Here is a 17,011-nt window from a genome sequence, read left to right on the forward strand (position 1 = left end):
AATCTTTTTTTTTTTTTTTTTTTTTGGTGGGGCTTTGGGGTTAGGGCACTCTGGACAGTGCTTAGGGCTCACTCAGCTCTGAGCTCAGGGTCACTCCTGGCAGTATTCAGTGTGCGGGATAAGTTTGGATTGAATACATGCACGACAAGTTCCTTAACCCTTGTGCTCTCTGTCCTTCAACCCCAGCCATCTTATTCTTAGACTATTATGTGTTTATTAAGGGCTGCATGGGAAAGTAAGTTAGGAGAAAGTTTGGGGAAGTGGGTGATCAGGAAGAAGAAGTCTGCTAAGCTTCAGATATCTTTTCAGAGTGTTTGTGTTGGCTGTTCTCTGTGGCATCCTGGGGCAGGGTAAGCTTCAGGAGTCTCAGCAGGTCCCCCCTTCCATCTATAAGAGGACCTGGTTCAATTTCAAACACACAATGCTTAAGAATATCTTTTAATGTCAGAAGGCAGGACAAGAGCCAAAGGGGTGTGAGAGATGATAAAAAAGACATTAGTAAGTACTGAAGCAATAGTACATCCACTAGGGTGTTTGCCTTGCACGTGACCTACCCGGGTTCAATCCCTGGCATTCCATCTGATATCCCCAATCCCTACAAGGAGTAATTCCTGAGTGCAGAGCCAAGAATAACTCCTGAGTATTGCCGGGTGTTGCCCCAAAAAGAAAAGAAATGCATTGTTGGGCCAGAGTAATAGCACAGCAGGTCGAGTGCTTGCTTTGCACACAGCTAATGTGGGTTCGATCCCTGGCAACTCATGTGATTCCCCGAGCCCACCAAGAGTGATCTCTGAGTGCAGAACCAGGTGGGAGCTCTGAGCATGGCTGGGTGTGCCCCAACCCCATTCCACTCCTACCACCTAAAAAGGGAAAAGAAGGAAATACATTGGTGAAGAACAAAGTGCAGTCTTTGATGCTAGTTTATGGATCCAGCTGATTTCATGTGTAGTTTCCGCAGAATTTGATGCTGGTGAGGGATTTCATACAGGGTATCTTTAAGTAGACCAGGGATCTCCCCAAATACTCCTAAACTTACTTTAAAAACATAGCATGACATAGAAAATACTTTGAAGTGTTGGTCGGATGGGATGGAGTGATAGTACAGAAGGTGGGGTGCATACCTTGCATGCTGCCAACCTGGGTTTGATCCCCAGCACCCCATATGGTACCCTGAGCCTGCCAGGAGTGATCCTTGAGCACAGAGCCAGGAGTAAGGCCTGAACAGCCCAGAAACCAAAACCGAAACAAACAAAAAAATTAAAGTGTTGGTAGTTTTTAGACTGATGAGGTAGCATAGAGGTTAAGGTTCTTGCTTTGCATGTCCCTGACCATGATTCAGTCCCTAGCACCATATGGTCCCCTAAACACAGAGCTGGGAATAACCCTGAGCACTACTGGGTATGGCTCAAGCTTCCCTCCCTCCAATACATAAAATATTGATTATCTTTAACTTTATTATTCAATGTTATTATTAACTATTATAATAAAATTTTTGTTTAGTAGAGTTATACCTTTTTTTTGTCCCATCTGGCAATATTCAGGGCTTACTCCTACCTCTGTACTCAGGAATCACTCCTGGTGGGGATTGAGGGGCCATATGGGGTGCCAGGAATTGAACCCAGGGGGTTGGCTGCATGCAAAGCAAGCATTCTACCTCTGTATTGTTGCTCTGGCCCTCTTGCTTCTCTAATCCTGTGCCAAGCCTTTTTCCCATTCTGAATTGCTGAGACCCACATCTTGAGCAATGAGGACAGTGAAGCCAACTTTGGTTTGTGACTCCGAAGTCTGTAGAAATTTGGGAGTATTTTTCAAGTTTTTGGCACACTTCATCCTCAGTTTGACCTTCAGCTGTGAATAACAGGCCTTCCACTGGTTTGAGTAAGGGAGGTAGAGAAACTTGTCATAACCTCAACTGCCTCTGACCCACTGCCGCCCTGCCACCACAGGTAATGGGAATGTGATCCAAAGACTATGTGGTGCATTAACTGTTGCCCATCTTTTCTTTTTAGACTGAAAATGGTGTTTGTTCTCTGCTACCTGAGAGAGAGGTAAAGTTTAGGTGGGCTCTGCTACCATGCCCCAAATGGCCAGAAAGGACCCAAGATGGAGGGAAAACAGGGTTCCCCTTTTCTTAACTGATCTTCTGTATCTGAGACTCAGAATTGCTCTATTGGGTCTGATATTGGCAGGAGGAATCATCCTTCCAGTGTGTGCATGTGTGTGTGCATGTGTAGGCAGGGAGACACATTCTGGCAGTGCCAAGATACTCTACTTGTCCCAAGGCAGTGGGGTGGGGGTGGTCCCTGAAGAGGAAGAAGTAATAGAACATTACAGACATGGAATGGATTTGGAACACTGTGGGGAGAAAAGTTGGTCCAGCACTGAGTGAACAGCTATGCATGCTCAGCCAAGACCAAGTAACTGGAGATAGAGAAGCAAGATGGGACCTGTAAACAGGGGCGGGGGGAAGGAGAAGGGAAGGGCAGAGGTCTTTGTGTGTACTCCAGGTTCTAAGTTTGGATTTTGAAATGTAAGAGGCACAAAGTCAGCAGAGAACCCAGGCTGATCCTCTTAGAGCCAATAGATTGATTCATCCCCAGATCCCCAGATGTTTGGACTTGCCCTGGTAGAGCAGGCCCTGAGGCTTGGACGGGGAAGGAAAGCCAGTTTCACTGGTCAGGGCATAAGAATTCCAGTGTCACATCAGCTCTGCTTTCCACCTAGGCTCTCCAAGTTCCTCTACATAGTACAGATCCTTGTTCTTGCAGGTAAGCGCTCAGATGCTGGGGCAAATAAAAGGTGACAGCAGGACTCAGGAAAGGGGTTCTCACTTCAGGACCACTCCAGTGACCAGTAGCTCACTGCGCATTGGAGATCTTCCAAGGCTTCCCACTTCCCCAGGGACTGCTCAAAGCTATTCTTCTTGATCTCCTTCTCTCCTCTGCACTTTTATAGTGAAACTGGGATTTGAGCACACATTATCTCTTAAGTCCCTGATACCCATGCCCTCTGCCCTCCCCATCACACACAAAGAATACACCTGAAACAATGTCATGCCCTGTTAGGAGTGGTATTAAAGCTTTTGCTTGGAGTCGAATCGATAGTACAGTGAGTAAGGTGTTTTTCTTGCACACATCTGACCAGGGTTCAATCCCCAGCATTCCATATGGTCCTTGAGCAATGCCAGGAGCGATTCCTGAGTGCAGAGACAGGAGTAACCCCTGAGCATCACCAGGTGTGACCCTAAAGCCAGTAAATAAATAAATAAATAAATATATTTTTTAAAGCTCTTGTTCAGAGCTGGAGCAATAGCACAGTGGGGAAGGCATTTGCCCCTTGCATGTGGTCAACCCAGGTTCAATTCCCAGCATCCCATATAGTTCCCCGAGCACTGCCAGGAGTAATTCCTGAGTACATGAGCCAGGAGTAACCCCTATGCATCACTGGGTGTGACCCAAAAAGCAAACAAAACAAACAAACAAGAAGCTTTTGCTTGCAGACTTTTTGGAAAATTATCCTCTCTCTTAACACCTTTAAAGCTAATAACTGGTCCCTTTCATTTCAAGTTTTGTTTTAAATTGGATGACTTTTTGGACCAAGGATGCAGCTCAGTGGAAGAACATGTCTTTTATGTCAAAGGTTCTGAGTTTGATCCCCAAGAGCGTATACTTTTGTTGTATTGTAAATATAAACATTTTAAAGTAATGATATCACTTTTTTTTAATGATATCACTTTCAAACGCTTCAACAAGTCTTCCTTCATTATTTCCAGGAGTGGTATACTACTGTTTTCAGGGATCTGTGAGGAAAACATCCCCTAAACATGAGATTTCTGAAGAATCATCACAGGTAGGGATGTCTGCTGGTATGTGAAGACTGAGGCAGTCTTGCTGTAACCTCTAGGAATCATCCTCTGTGTGTGTGTGATGTGTTGTTCTGGGGTTGTTCTGGAGACATCAGAGGTGCCCCCTCCTGTACTGGATCTATGATCATTTCTGTCTGCCATAGCAGCATTTTAGACCTAAAGGAACAGTACCCTTCAGCACGGAGTATCTGTGGAATCTGTGGAAAGGGGTTCAGCACTCCTGTGAGTGCATGGAGGGGCCCAGAACCTTTGCTTGAGTTGCATACTTCAGTGTCTCAGGCCCAAAAACCTATGGCGGAGGCCTTGCCTCTTAGGCCTGGACAGAAGACCTGCTGAGTGCCCACCAAGTAGTGTGCTGATTGTGTGCTGCCCACTTGTTTTTTCTTTTTGGGTTTTCTTTTGCCCACTTGTTATGTCACTGAAATGTCACAGCATCCCAGCAGCTCCCACTTATGGGAAAAAGATTCCCATGGCAATGACTGGACTCAGACTGTCCAAGGGGACAGAGCAGAATTTCATATCTGGAGCTGGAGCAATAGCACAGTGGGTAGGGCGTTTGTTTTGCACTCGGCCAACCCAGGTTTGATTCCCAGCATCCCATGTGGTCCCCCTGAGCACTGCTAGGGGTAATTCCTGAGTACAGAGCCAGGTGTAACCCCTGTGCACCGCCAGGTGTGACCCAAAAAGAAAAAAAATTCCATATCTGGTCCCAGGAGGTCTCCAACTGTTCATCCAGTGCTCTCAGTAAGATGGGATCCCCGTGGGTTCAAGCCTATCTGTGACTCAGAAACACCAAGTAGTTTGCTCTGCATGGAGCCCATTGTAAAGCCCCCATTAAGTCCATAGAGACCACTGAGTCTAGCTTTGCAGATTTTTTTTTAATAAAGGTTAATTTCCCATCTATTTATTTAGCATAGCCACAGCCACGCTCAAAGCCACTCTCCACATGTTCAGACAAGCCTGACACATGAAGGGACCAGCAGAGGAACCCAAGTGTGCAGGACCCGGGGCTGAGATCTCCAAGCCTGCTCAGATTGGGACTGGGCCTTTTCCACCCAGACCCCCCATTTTCTAGTAGCTTGGCAGCCACACCCACAAACTGCCCCCAGCACCATGTAATCCCACCAACGGCCAACTTCCAGAGACTATAAAACCAAGCTTCCAGAAGAGAGCAATGTGCTCTCTTGCCCCCTGCGTGTTCGATATGCCAAAAACAGGCATATTTAGGTCTCATTACCCTGATCCTGAAAGAGCCTCCAATCGTTGGGAAAGACGAGTAAGGAGAGGATGCTAAAATCTCAGGGCTGAGAGTAATAGAGATGTTACTGGTGCCCGCTCAAGTAAATTGATGAACAATGGGATGACAATGATACAGTGATTATTTAGGTTTATTTTGGGGCCTCCTAAGCAGTGAACAGGGGCCCCGGACTATTCCCAGCAATACTTGGACAACTGGGCTGAGTGGTTCAGTACTATGCCCGAGGATGCGGTGCTGCTTGGGCAACAGTGCAGGGGAATGAGACCCCACACCTGGGGATGCTCAGGAGCGATGCATAGCTAGGGATTGGACTGGGGTCTGTCCTGTCTCCCTGGCCCCCAAATTTCCATTTAAAAAAGTTTTCTTGGAGCTGGAGTGATAGTATAGCAGGTAAAGCACTTACCTTGCATGTGCTGACCCAGGTTCTATCCCTGGCATCCCACATGGTCCTCTGGGCCTGCCAGGAGTGAATCGTGAATGCAGAGCCACAATTAACCCTGGGCACTGCCGGATGTGACCCCCAAATCAAAATCATATCAAAGTTTTGTTACCACTGTAGATATATATGTGCATAGTTTGATGGATCAGTGTTGTGCACTGGAAGGAATACTGCTGTCCTGGTGGCCCAAGCCTCCTGTTTATGATTCACTTACCTAGCATGGAAATCCTCCAGTTGTAGCCTTGGATTTGAAACTTCGATGCTTCTTGGGGCTGGAGCAATAGTACAGCGGGTAGGGCATTTGCCTTGCACGCGGCTGACTTGGGTTTGATTCCCAGCATCCCATATGGTCCTCTGAGCACTGCCAGGGGTGATTCCTGAGTGCAGAGCCAGGAGTAACCTCTCTGCATTGCCAGTTGTGACCCATAAAGCAAAGAAAAAGAAAAAATAACCAATGCTTCTAAACAGATCTTAGCCTGCTTTGCCTCAGATTTTCAGATGTAAACATTATCCATGAACTCCTGCAGTGGGGGAGGGAGTAACCACTACATCTCTGCACCGCCACTTCCACATGTACCTCACTTCCCTCTGGACTTCCTGATTCCTGTTAGAGATTGCTTTAAAAACACCAGCCCCAGGGCTGGAGCAATAGCACAGCGAGTAGGGCGTTTGCCTTGCACGCGGCCGACCCGGGTTCGATTCCCAGCATCCCATATGGTCCCCTGAGCACCGCCAGGAGTATCCTGAGTGCATGAGCCAGGAGTAACCCCTGTGCATCGCCGGGTGTGACCCAAAAAGCAAAAAAAAAAAATACAAAAAAAAAACACCAGCCCCAGCCCCCTTTCTCTTCCCTTTTTGTTGTGTGGCCTGGGGCCTACACACTTGCTTTGGTTATGACACTCACACGTTTAGTTGTGCTCAGGGGGGTGCATGCGTCAGATGCTTGCACTCTCAGCCACAGTGTTTACTGAGGCTTCCCTCCTCTAGTTGGGTGCTCATGCACACACCTACCAGGTTCTCACTTGCCCTGTGCTTGTGTGCGTTCTGGTCACCATGCTCACCAGGGGCCGCACTCCTGGCTGCAGTCACCTCTGTTTCCTTCCAGGTGTGCTCACTGGGGTTTGCGTCCTTATAGCTGTGATGCATGTACTCAGCTGGGATGCAGCCAGAAACTGCGGTGGCACTGGACCTCACAAAGTTTCAATTCAGTTTGAATAAGAGTGTGGTTAGTTCTAGAATTCTGAGACTGCAAATTGTTTCCTCTCAGATTTTAAAGATCTACATTGTCTTTTAGCTTCAAAGACTGGTGTTGAAAAGTGTGATGAAAGTTGAATTCCTAAAAGACAGTCAAATTCCTGGGGCTTGGGTGGATAGTTCAAAGGGCTCATATGCACACTTTATGTGCCAGAAACTTGGATTTGATCCCCAGCACCGCATGGTCCCCTGAGCACTGCTGGCAGTGACGCCCCCTCCCCGCCACAGCCCCCAGCACGGAGCACAATGAGCACTGCCAGATGTGGTCCAAAAACACACACAAGAAAGTTGAGTTCCTTTTTTACCTTGTTTCTCTATAGACATTTTCCAGTTTTTTTTTTTTCTTTTTGGGTCACACCCAGCGATGCTCAGGGGTCACTCCTGGCTCTGCACTCAGGAATCACCCCTGGCCATGCTTGGGGACCATATGGGATGTTGGGAATCAAAACAGGGTTGGCTGTGTGCAAGGCAAACTCTCTACCCGCTGTGCTATCACTCCAGCCTCCATTTTCCAGTTCTTTGTCCTTGGTACTCTGAAAGGCATCAGTAGTAAGCTCTGGGGTATTGCTCTTTAATCTGGACACTTAACTCCTCTCTTGGAAACTCATGTCTTTGACAAGAAAGAAATGAATTAGGGTGTAGAGTTAGTACAGTGAGTAAGGCACTTGCCTTGCATGAGGCTGAACAGGTTCAATCCCCAACAACACGTACCGTCCCCAGAGACCTGCCAGGAGACTCCTGAGCACCAAACCAGGAGCAAGCTCTGAGCACTATCAGGTGTGGGCAAAAAAAATTTATTTGGTATCCACCCCAGTCTGTCAATCTCTGTCTCAGATTTCAGAAAAAAACTAAGATCTAGTTGTTTTCTTCTCCCTATTCTTTTTTGTATTTCCCCCCTCAACTTTACCTGTTATAACTTTTATTGAGTTTTCTATTCCCCTCCCCCACAGAGCTACAGGTTGGGCTGGGTGTAGCTCAAGTGACATCAGGTAACGGGCCTGTGCCAGGCACCACAGGACTCTCTGAACACCACTGGGTATGGCCCTGGGCCCCTGGCACCACTGGTTGTTGGTCACATAAGCTTAAAAAAGAGGTAGTACTATCTAAACATTTCTAGGCTAGAGCCTTCTATTCTTGTGCGCATGCAAAGTTTTAATTTCTGAAGACATCAAGTGTAGTTTGACTTCGGTTTGCTCCTGGAGTTTTCCTCTTGCTGCCGGGCTTTTGGGTCTGCATAAGCAGCGGGTGTCTAAGGCCTCCCCTCAGCCCCTCTTCCTTTCTCCTTCTCATCTTGCAGCCCAAAGGGGAGACCATAAGGCCAGTGTGGGGGCTGATGGATAAGTGCTACCCTCGGACTGCTCAGGTGGGTGAGGGCCGGGCACCCCGTTCCTGGGAGTGGCTGGCTTGTGCTCAGTTCCTGGGGGAGGCATGGTGGGCCCGGGGAGCACTGGGCATCCTAGGTGGCAGCCTCTCTCTTGGTTCCCTCTGCAGAGACGCAGAGTCAAGCCTGGGACACAGCGGGCCTCAGAGGTCAGTGAGCCCCACAGGGATAGGGCTGGGGGACTCTCCTGTTGCCGTGCCATGCAACCCAAAGAGGCCCCAGCTGCCCCTGCTTAGCTCATGGCAAGGAGCTCCAGGGGTTGTGGCGGGGTCCCTCCACCCCTGCTTAGAAACTTGGACCCTCTACTACTCTGGAGGGAGGGAAGGGCGCCCCGGAAAAGCAGGATTACCCACAATGCTGGTGCAGGGAGGTGAGACGGGATGCTCAGGACCATCCGGCCCAGAAGCTGCCCTCATGTTTCTCCCTGCAGAAGGATGCTGCCCTTGGGAAGGGGAGTGACCAGTCTCAGGACAAGGGGAAGGTGAGGCCCCGGGGCAGGAGGCAATAGATACAATCCTGCTGGGAAGGAGGCTGCTTGGAGGGACCCCAGAAAGGAGGAGGAGAAGACTGGTCACCGGAATGTTACCTGGAGCAAGAGCACAGCGGGTGGGGAGGGGCAGAGGCTGGTGTGCAGCACCCCTGAGACCACTGACCAGGCAGCAGCCAGTGAAGCAGGCAGCTGAGAGTCTCCCATAGCTCCCCGACTTCTAGTGAACCAGGCCTCCACTTCCTCTTTTTCACTGGCCCAACTGGTCACTCTGTTTCCTTTCCAGGAGAATGGAAAGGCCCGAGAAGCGATCGCTGTGTATCCCACAGGTAGGAGAGCAGACTCCACCCTGAAAAGCAGGACCATGTTCCCCCCAATCCCGAGACCTTGCTGAAGTCACGGAGAGTCATGCTCCTCTCGGACCTTTGCCTGGAGGGTGGGGAGGGAGCCCCGTAGTCAGAGACCCATGAGAAAGCCTCCGCAGCTTCCTGCTTCTGCCTGGGGTGGGGGGTGGGGGCGGGAACTCCCAACCACTATTCCTGACTGGAGAGCACAGAGTGACTTGCCCCTCAGGGTCAGAGGGTCCCTGGACCCTGGGGTTGGTTCCTCCGGCAGGGGACCCACAGTGCCTGCCTGTTTGTGCTGTTCTAGAGGCCTCTGAGGAGAAGCGCAAAGAGGAGAGTCCTGGGGACTTGGTCCCCTTGTTGCTGAGGAAGTTCTGGCCGGACTAGTTCCCAGCCTCCGGTATCCCCAAGACTCTGAGTCACAAACAGTGAAGCACCCAATAAATGTGCCAGAGGACACCCCTGCAGGCCCATTGCCTCCTGGCCCCCAGCTGCCCGTAGACTGCGAGAATAGCTCGGGAAGGTTCCCCGGTTGGGTGTTAGAGAAGCCCCTCACACGGGGGCTGGGAGTGCGCTCTCTCCGGGGCCTTGAAAGGATCACTGGACCCCTAGGGGTGCTGTTGGGTGGGTCCAATTGGTATCCTGCCAAACTCCTGGGTTGCTTCTGCCCTGTGGATCTCTGGTCTCATCCCGAACTCTTCCATCAGAGTGTCTGCCCACACGTGGTTAAGCACTCAGCCCTAGGTGCTGCCTGTGTGCTTAGTCCAGAACCTTCCATTGTGGGGTAGGGGTACAGATGGAAACGGGCAGTCCCTGCCCTCAGTGGGACTCCAGGCTAACACCTTTTCACAGCCCAGAAGACAGAGTAGGGAGATAGAGCTGGCCAGTGCCACCTCATTGACTGAAGGGTGCTAGAAGTACAGGGACTCAGGGATGTGTCCTCCAGGGCCCCCATCTACCTGCTCATCAGGCCACCCCAGTGTCACAGGGTTCAAGGTTGCCACTATCCCTAGGGCATGTGGGTTTAGGGAGTTTGTTTCTTGCCTCGGGGTAGATCTTGAGGCCCCACTAAAGTCTCCGCTCAGAGGACAGTGCCCCTGGTTGAGCCGAAACATGTTTCCCCCTCACACTGCAGCCTGGCCTCCAGGGCCACTCCCAGGGGGCAGATGCCTGGACAAACATATTCTAGGCTTGGGGAGGCAGCGATCTTCTCTCGGGGGACTCAGGGCTTTGCGCATGCTCACTCCTGGCGGCAGTCAGAACCCAGGGTGCATTCTGGCCCCTGCTATCTAAGTCTTGTATTTTGGGTCCCCGATAGCCATCTGAGACATGTCATAGACAGTGAAGGTTCGGGATCAGTGGTGCACACTGGGTGCTGGTCTGTGGGGCAGTGTGGAATTTGCCCCGACTGTGGACTCAGGCTGAGCAGTTTTACCTGTTACCATGAGGTGAGTGTTTCTGAGCCTGTTCAGGGAAAGCAAGACTAGGAGCAAACTCTTTCCAACCTGAGTACCCACATGGGGGCTCCATGGACCTCAGGGCTTAAGTGGCCGGGCCACCTTCTGAGCGCAATATCCCCACTTCTGATATGGGCTGGTTGTCAGGTTCAGGTTCAGTAGATCTGGGGTAGGGAGGGGGCCTGTAAGTAAAGGGAAGGGGACTTGGTAAATTCAGATCAGGCCTCAATCCAGATTGGTTTATTGAGCTTTTAGATCAAAGCAGAGAGCAGGTGGGGCACGGTGTCTCCCCTTATCGAGGCACAGCACAGAGCTCATAGGGGGACGGGACCACCATGCCGGAAAAGACGCCGTGGTCGCTGGGCCTGGGCTGGCCCGCGGGCACCGAGAAGCTGAAGCGCTGCAGGAGGCAGGTGAAGAAGAGGAAGAGCTCCATGCGGGCCAGGGGCTCCCCGAGGCATGCGCGCCGACCTGTGGGGAAAAGAGCCTCAGTGAGTGTGGGCTCCTCCCCCCAAGATGCCCCAAAGAGGCACAGACACCGGGCACCCGCAGGCACCTGCTGAGAAGGGCATGAAGGCCTCGTGCTTCACGAAGCGACCCTGGGCATCCAGGAAGTGCTCTGGGTGGAAGCGGAGGGGCTTCGCCCAGACAGTCTCATCCTTCAGCACCGATGACAGGTTGGTGAGCAGCGTCGTTCCCTGGGGACAGAGGCCAGCCTGGGTGGGGCAGCGGCTGGGCACACCTGGACTCAGGTAACCCAGCACCTCCTGAGCCCTGGGCAGGACAGGGACCCCTCTCCCCAGGCACCTCAATCCACCCGTCCTGGTGCAAGGCCCCCTCCAGGGCCCAGGCCTGTCATCATTCATCCTCCTGGGACCTGAGGGACGGGGCTGACCCTCTGCACAGCCCCAGCCAGCCAGGCTGCACAGGGGGCCCTGGGGAAAGGGGGGGCTCATCCTGCCCCAGTGGTGGCCTGTGGTGTGTGAGGCTGAGGGGTCACCGCCTACCTTGGGGATGAGGAAGCCCTGGATTTCAATATCACGGGATGTCATGTGGGGTACACCCATTGGGGTAATGTCCCCAAACCGCTGCACTTCGTGGATCACGGCCATGGTGTAGGGCATGCGGGCCTGGTCTCCCATCTCTGGAGGCCGCGACTGCCCCACCACCTCATCGATCTCCTGCTGGACACGACCTGGACAGACAGGGTTCCCTGAGAGTCAGAGGCTGGGCCTGTGCTCTAGCCCCTCCTGATTCTGGACTGGAGCTGAGTTTACAGGGCAGGAGGCTGAGCTTCCCTCTGAGCTCTCGGCCCAGCCAAGGTTCGGGCCCCAGGTGTGCCCTTGGTTGTTTGGTACCACCCCCCAGCCCAGTGGCGCTCACGCTGCACATCGGGATGCAGGATCATGAGCAGCAGGGCCCAGGCCAGTGTGGTTGAGGTGGTCACCATCCCGGCAGAAAACAGGTCAGCCACCACCATGTGCAGGTTGGCATCATTGAAGCTGCTTTCGGGGTTCCCCTTGGCCTGCACCATGCAGAGAAAAAGGCTCGTGCCAGGAAGGAGATGACCACTCTGCTCCCCCTTCCCCTCCTTGGGCTCACTGGGTAACTCAGCTTCCACCCGCACCGAGCCGAAACCGTGGCCTCTCACCTTCTCCACCTCCTCCAGGAAGGCGTCAGTCAGGTGTCGAGGTGGCTGGGTGGGGTCCCAGGTCCCCTTGTGCTCTGTGATCAGCTCATCCAGCATGCGTTTGAAGGCAATCTGCGCTGGGAAGGCCTTGGCAGGGAGCCCCGGGATTTTCAGAACCACTGGGACGGCATTCAGAATCTGGGGGCCAGGAACAGAAAGGATCTGGGTCTCCTGTCGTCAGTGGTCCATGGATCCTGCTGCCTGCAGGCTCGCCCATAATGCCCTGATTTCTTCCTGGGCGGGGGGGTCAGTGGGGTAGAGTGAGGGGTAGGCCCAGACTCTCTGCACAGAGGATAGATCTGAAATCGCATGGCACTGGCTCCATGATGGAAGTGCAGGACCCAGCCTGCTCCTGGGGCCAACTCTACAGGAAAGCCATTTCTGCCTCAGTGGCCTCAGTGGATGTGTTTAGTCTCCCGTACCTGGGCCAGGAACCCCGATTGTTCTCCCAGGGCTGTGTCCATTAGCTCCAGCATCTTGATAATGCGCGGGTCCCCGTACTCAAAGCGGCAAGCGTAGATGAGGGAGGAGATCACATTGCTCACGGCTTTATTCAGAAGGAGGCGGGGGCTAAAGGGGCGTCCTGAAGGGGCAGTGCACGTCAGTGGTCACCTCCCTCGGGATCCCGGTCCCGCAACCCTCATCCCTTCACTCACCAGCGTGGTCGCTGAAGGCCTCGCAGAGGTAGCCGGCCTCCTCGGTCACCCACTGCTCCAGTGACTTCTTGCCCAGGCCGAAGTTGCGCATGGTGGACACGGAGAAGCGCCGCTGCTCGCGCCATGCCTGCCCGTAGCGTGCTAGAATCACACCTGGGGGCAAGATGGGCACGTGGTGGGTTTGTTCTCCCAAGCTTATGCACCAGGACACTGCCCACTTTTAGCTGACCCCTCTGTAGGACGGCTCTGGCCCCTCTACCCACTCCAATGCTTCCGACCCTTCTGCAAAGGCCCCACTCAACCCTAAATGTCGCTCAGCTCCTGCTCCACACAGTTCCCGCTGTTCCCTGGCCAGCCCCGCTACTGCTCCTCAAGAGGGCGAGGCTGGCCGGGAACCTGTCCCTCTGTGGCTCAGTCCCTCAAGGCCACGGGAAAGCCATTTCTTGCCTTGAGAGCGGGGGCCCCAACCAAAGCAGGTAGTGATGGGTATAATAAGGCGGTCAGAGGTGTCCTCGCTCTGGTGCACCAGCGCCTCACGCACCGCCTCTAGCCCGTTGAGCACTATCACGGGTGTCCAGGCCATCTGCAGGGTGAACACATTCCCGAAGCGGCTCCGTAGCTGCAGCGAAGGGACACAGGCTTTTGTCAGGTCCAGCACTTCCAGCTGCCCACCCCAGTCTCTTGACTGTTTGGGGGATGCCTGGGTGCCTGTAGTAAGCAGTGAAGGGCGTTATTTGTCCTGTCACTTTGCAGGCAACAACACTTTGGATGGGTGTAGGATAACATTGGGTTTGTCCTTGCGGCAGGGAACTTAGTTTACCTTAAAGCAACGTTCTTTCTGTATGGACACAGGAAGACAGTTAATATTATGCTTTGAACTTGGGAGCTGATTGACTCCAATAATATTTACTCCTGGGCATCTGCTTTCTCAACTCAGTTGCCCTTTGTTCCTAGCACCCCAAAAGCAGGGTCCCAATGAGGGACGGAATGGACCCAGGGCAAGCTGTGAGCTACCCTGGCATCGAAATGGGCCAGGCCAAAGCACCACAATACTCAACTATAAGTTGAGAACATGGTCATAGACAAATACTGTCATGATCCAAAAGTAACAACGAGACTAGGACCCTGCTGGGGTTAGGAAGACTAACCTGACCTGAGGACTGTGGTCTGGAATATACAGTGAAGTGTCCTCAGGAAGAACCAAACTCTAAGTTTGATATATCTCTTTGCTCATACAGAATGACATTGTCAGAAATATTAGAAGTAAATTTACTATAACTATTTAAGTGGATTACTAGCTGAGGAAGGAAGAAGTCCACACACCCTTGTTTGGATCCCACCCTTGAGCTGATCTCCTAGTAATCTGGACTAATATCCTTAGATGCGATTTTGTTAATCTCCTGGAGAAGTGGTTTTACCCCTCTTTGTTGATTTGTTAATATTCAACCCACCTTTCTCTTACTGCCCTATGTGATTGTTATGTAAACTAAGACTAACAGAAGTAGGTAGAAGGCACAGAGGGAGGGAGAAGAAGCAGAGGTAAGACAGAAGCAAGGAGAAGAGACAGAAGTGGAGAGAAAACGGAGGCAAGACAGAAGACACAGGAGAAGACACGGAAGCAACAGGGAAGACACAGAAGCAGAGAGAAGACACAGAAGCAGAGATAGAGAGAGGTCGGAGGAGACCAGAGAAGAGACTACAGAGATAGAGATAGACAGAAGAGAGCACAGCGGCACACACAGAAGCAGAGCACAAGGAGGAGCCATCCCCGATCTGGTCCATACATGAGAGCACCAAATGCAAGCGGCGAGAGAGAGAGCACGCTGCCTTGAGAGCCCTCGAACAACTCGACACACATCACATCACCCCCTCCCGCACACGTGCCTTTGTATGTTTTACAGATGGGGCCTTCCAGTTAGGACTCACCCATGTCCTCAGAACTGTCAGTGGGCTAGTCAGTGTCCCATGTACAGATGGAGACTGTGGTCACAGTGGGGAGAGTGAGGGCCAGGGACCCCCAGAGGAAATGACCTCACTCAGGTCACTGTACTTCTCTGAGCTGCATTTCCTGCTCCCCATCACCACCCCAGCAGGCTGCCAAGCAGCAACCCCCCCCCCGCCCCCCATGGGCAGGCCTTTGCCTCTCTGAACTTTTAGGCAAAGTCCAGGCTGTCTTTGGGCCTGTATGAGGCCCTCCCCCAGGAATCCTGTCCATCTGCCTCTTCTAGGCCTGGCTTCTTGTCCCATCTAGTTTTCAACCCCTTGCCGGGTCAGGGGTGCCAGGATGTGCTCTACCACCCCCCTTATGGTCTTTCCCTCCTCCCCTTCCCCCTCTTCTTTTTCCCTCCTTCTCATCCCTCCCCTTTCCTCTCCCCTCTCCCCATTCCCCTCCTTCCCTCCTCTCCCTCTTCCCCCTTTCCCCCCTTCCCTTCGCCCTCTCCCCTCCCCCTTCTCCACCCTCCCTCTCTTCCTCCCTCCCTGTCTTACCCGGTTTATGGAATAGTGCATGTTCTGAAAGTCCATGTGCAGTAGGTTGCCCAGCCCAGGTAAGGGCCAGGGGCCTGGCGGGTAGCGAGGGGCCCAGCATACTCGTCGATGCATGAAATCTACGAGGAGCAGGAAGATGGCCACGGCCACTGCCAGTGGCTCCAGTAGACCTCCAGTCAGCAGCCCCATGGCTGTGTTGGTTCTGTTGGCAGCTTTACTTACTCCAGGAAGTCTCTGAATTCCTACTGTGAATCTTTCTATAAAGGGAGTAATACTACCCTTTGCCCTTTGTCCCTTGCACTCAGATATGGGTGTAATATATAACAGAGCAGGATGGGGTTAGGGAAGGTGCTGGGCGTCCACTGAGTCCTGTCCCTTCTGCCTTCTCTGGGCTTTCTCCCGCTGCAGAGAGTACAGGAGAGAAACTGGACCCCTCCCGGTCCTGGCTCAGCACTTGTCAGGACCCTGAGGGAGGAGCTGGTGTTTCTGCTCGATTCTGATGCCTGCAGCTTCCTCTAGGCCCACAGGTTATTGTTTTTTGTTTGTTTGATTGTGGGCTGCCCTTGGCTATGCTCAGGGCTTACTCCTGACTCTGTGCTCAGGATCACTCCTGGCAGGGCTCAGGAGACCATGAGGAATCAAACCCAGGTCAGCAGCATGCATAGCAGATGTTCAATTGCTGTACTGTCTTTCTGGTCTCGGGCCCACAGGTTGTCTTTTATTGATTTATTGGGTGTCCCAAGTCGAGGCCAGGAAGACAGAGGCCCTGCTGGCCATTCTTGGTCTGGCTGTCCATTCAGAACGTGATCCCAAGGATTTCGATGCATTATCTGGGCCACCCAGCAAGTGCTGGGGGCCTCCAGGGCCACCACTCTTAATGCTCAGGGGACCATGTGGTCCTGGGGATCATACCCAGCTTGGGAGCACGTTAGGCCTGGGCCCTAACCACTTGCTGTACTGTCTCCTGGCCCTTAGGCTCATGGCTTGATTGTGGTCACAGTCTCATCTCAGGAAGAGATCCTGCCCGTAGATATGTCAAATGACCCTCTTGATTGCCTTTTTTTGGGGCTCCCTGCATTTTCTTTTTTTTTTTTAATTCTTTTAGTATAGTAGTTTTTTTTTTTATTTATTTTTTAATTGAGTCACCATGAGAACAGTTACAGGGCTTTTAGGATCAAGTCTCAGTCATACTATGCTCAAACACCCATCCCTTCACCAGTGCACATGTTCCACCACCAAAACCCCCAGCATTCCCCCCCTTCCTACTCCTCCTCTGCCTGTGTGGCAGATGATTTTCACTTTACTCTTTCCTTACTTTGATTAAATTCAATTTCCGACAAGGAACTCTCTATCATTATTTGGAGTTTTTCCTCCAACAGTCAGACCTGTCGGAATGGCATCATTAGATTGTATGTTTTCTGTTGTTGGTAACAAAGAGCATATGATGTTGCATGGTCTTGAAAGCAGCCGCCCAGTTTTGGAATTCTGGTATTAAGCCCAGAGGTATTTCTGCCAGCAGCTGCTGCATTCTGAGATTGGTTTGTGTGGTGCTGGGATCATGGCTGTTCAGGAGCAGAGGAGCTGTTCATGGGCGACGGCTCAGGGTCTCATTTGGGCAGGAGGCAGGGCCGGTTCTGCCTCCCCCATCACAGGATTCCCCATGCATCCCATCCCGTCACTGAAAACTCCTACC

General features: G+C 52.2%; 1 protein-coding gene and 1 long non-coding RNA gene across 2 annotated transcripts in view; one reads left to right on the forward strand and one right to left on the reverse strand.

Annotated features, from left to right (window-relative positions):
- LOC129405613 (uncharacterized) overlaps positions 1–8,180 on the forward strand; it is a 41,492-nt gene extending 33,312 nt beyond the window's left edge. The window contains exons 3-4 of the long non-coding RNA XR_008630687.1: positions 3,773–3,849; positions 8,114–8,180. This is a non-coding gene — a long non-coding RNA (uncharacterized LOC129405613). The remainder of the gene's footprint in view (positions 1–3,772; positions 3,850–8,113) is intronic.
- A 2,388-nt stretch (positions 8,181–10,568) lies between these two features.
- LOC101546292 (cytochrome P450 2D17-like) lies at positions 10,569–15,564 on the reverse strand. Its single transcript, XM_004610550.2, has 9 exons — positions 15,319–15,564; positions 13,279–13,450; positions 12,832–12,984; positions 12,598–12,758; positions 12,137–12,313; positions 11,869–12,010; positions 11,493–11,680; positions 11,042–11,183; positions 10,569–10,956 (listed from the first exon to the last, which is right to left on the reverse strand). Exons 1-9 carry the CDS (start codon positions 15,505–15,507, stop codon positions 10,778–10,780), a joined length of 1,503 nt encoding a protein of 500 aa, XP_004610607.2. The 5' UTR covers positions 15,508–15,564; the 3' UTR covers positions 10,569–10,777.
- Positions 15,565–17,011: the final 1,447 nt, after the last annotated feature.

Source organism: Sorex araneus, chromosome 6 (assembly GCF_027595985.1).
Source record: "Sorex araneus isolate mSorAra2 chromosome 6, mSorAra2.pri, whole genome shotgun sequence".
In the NCBI taxonomy this organism is placed as follows: Eukaryota; Metazoa; Chordata; class Mammalia; order Eulipotyphla; family Soricidae; genus Sorex; species Sorex araneus.

Coding starts and splice junctions, on each gene's coding strand:
- LOC101546292 (XM_004610550.2), bottom strand. CDS start 15,507: ATGGGGCTGCTGACTGGAGGTCTACTGGAGCCACTGGCAGTGGCCGTG. Junction 12,314..12,597: donor AATCGGGGTTCCTGGCCCAG/GTACGGGAGACT, acceptor CCTGGCCCCCAG/ATTCTGAATGCCGTCCCAGT. Junction 10,957..11,041: donor CTTCATGCCCTTCTCAGCAG/GTGCCTGCGGGT, acceptor TTTTCCCCACAG/GTCGGCGCGCATGCCTCGGG.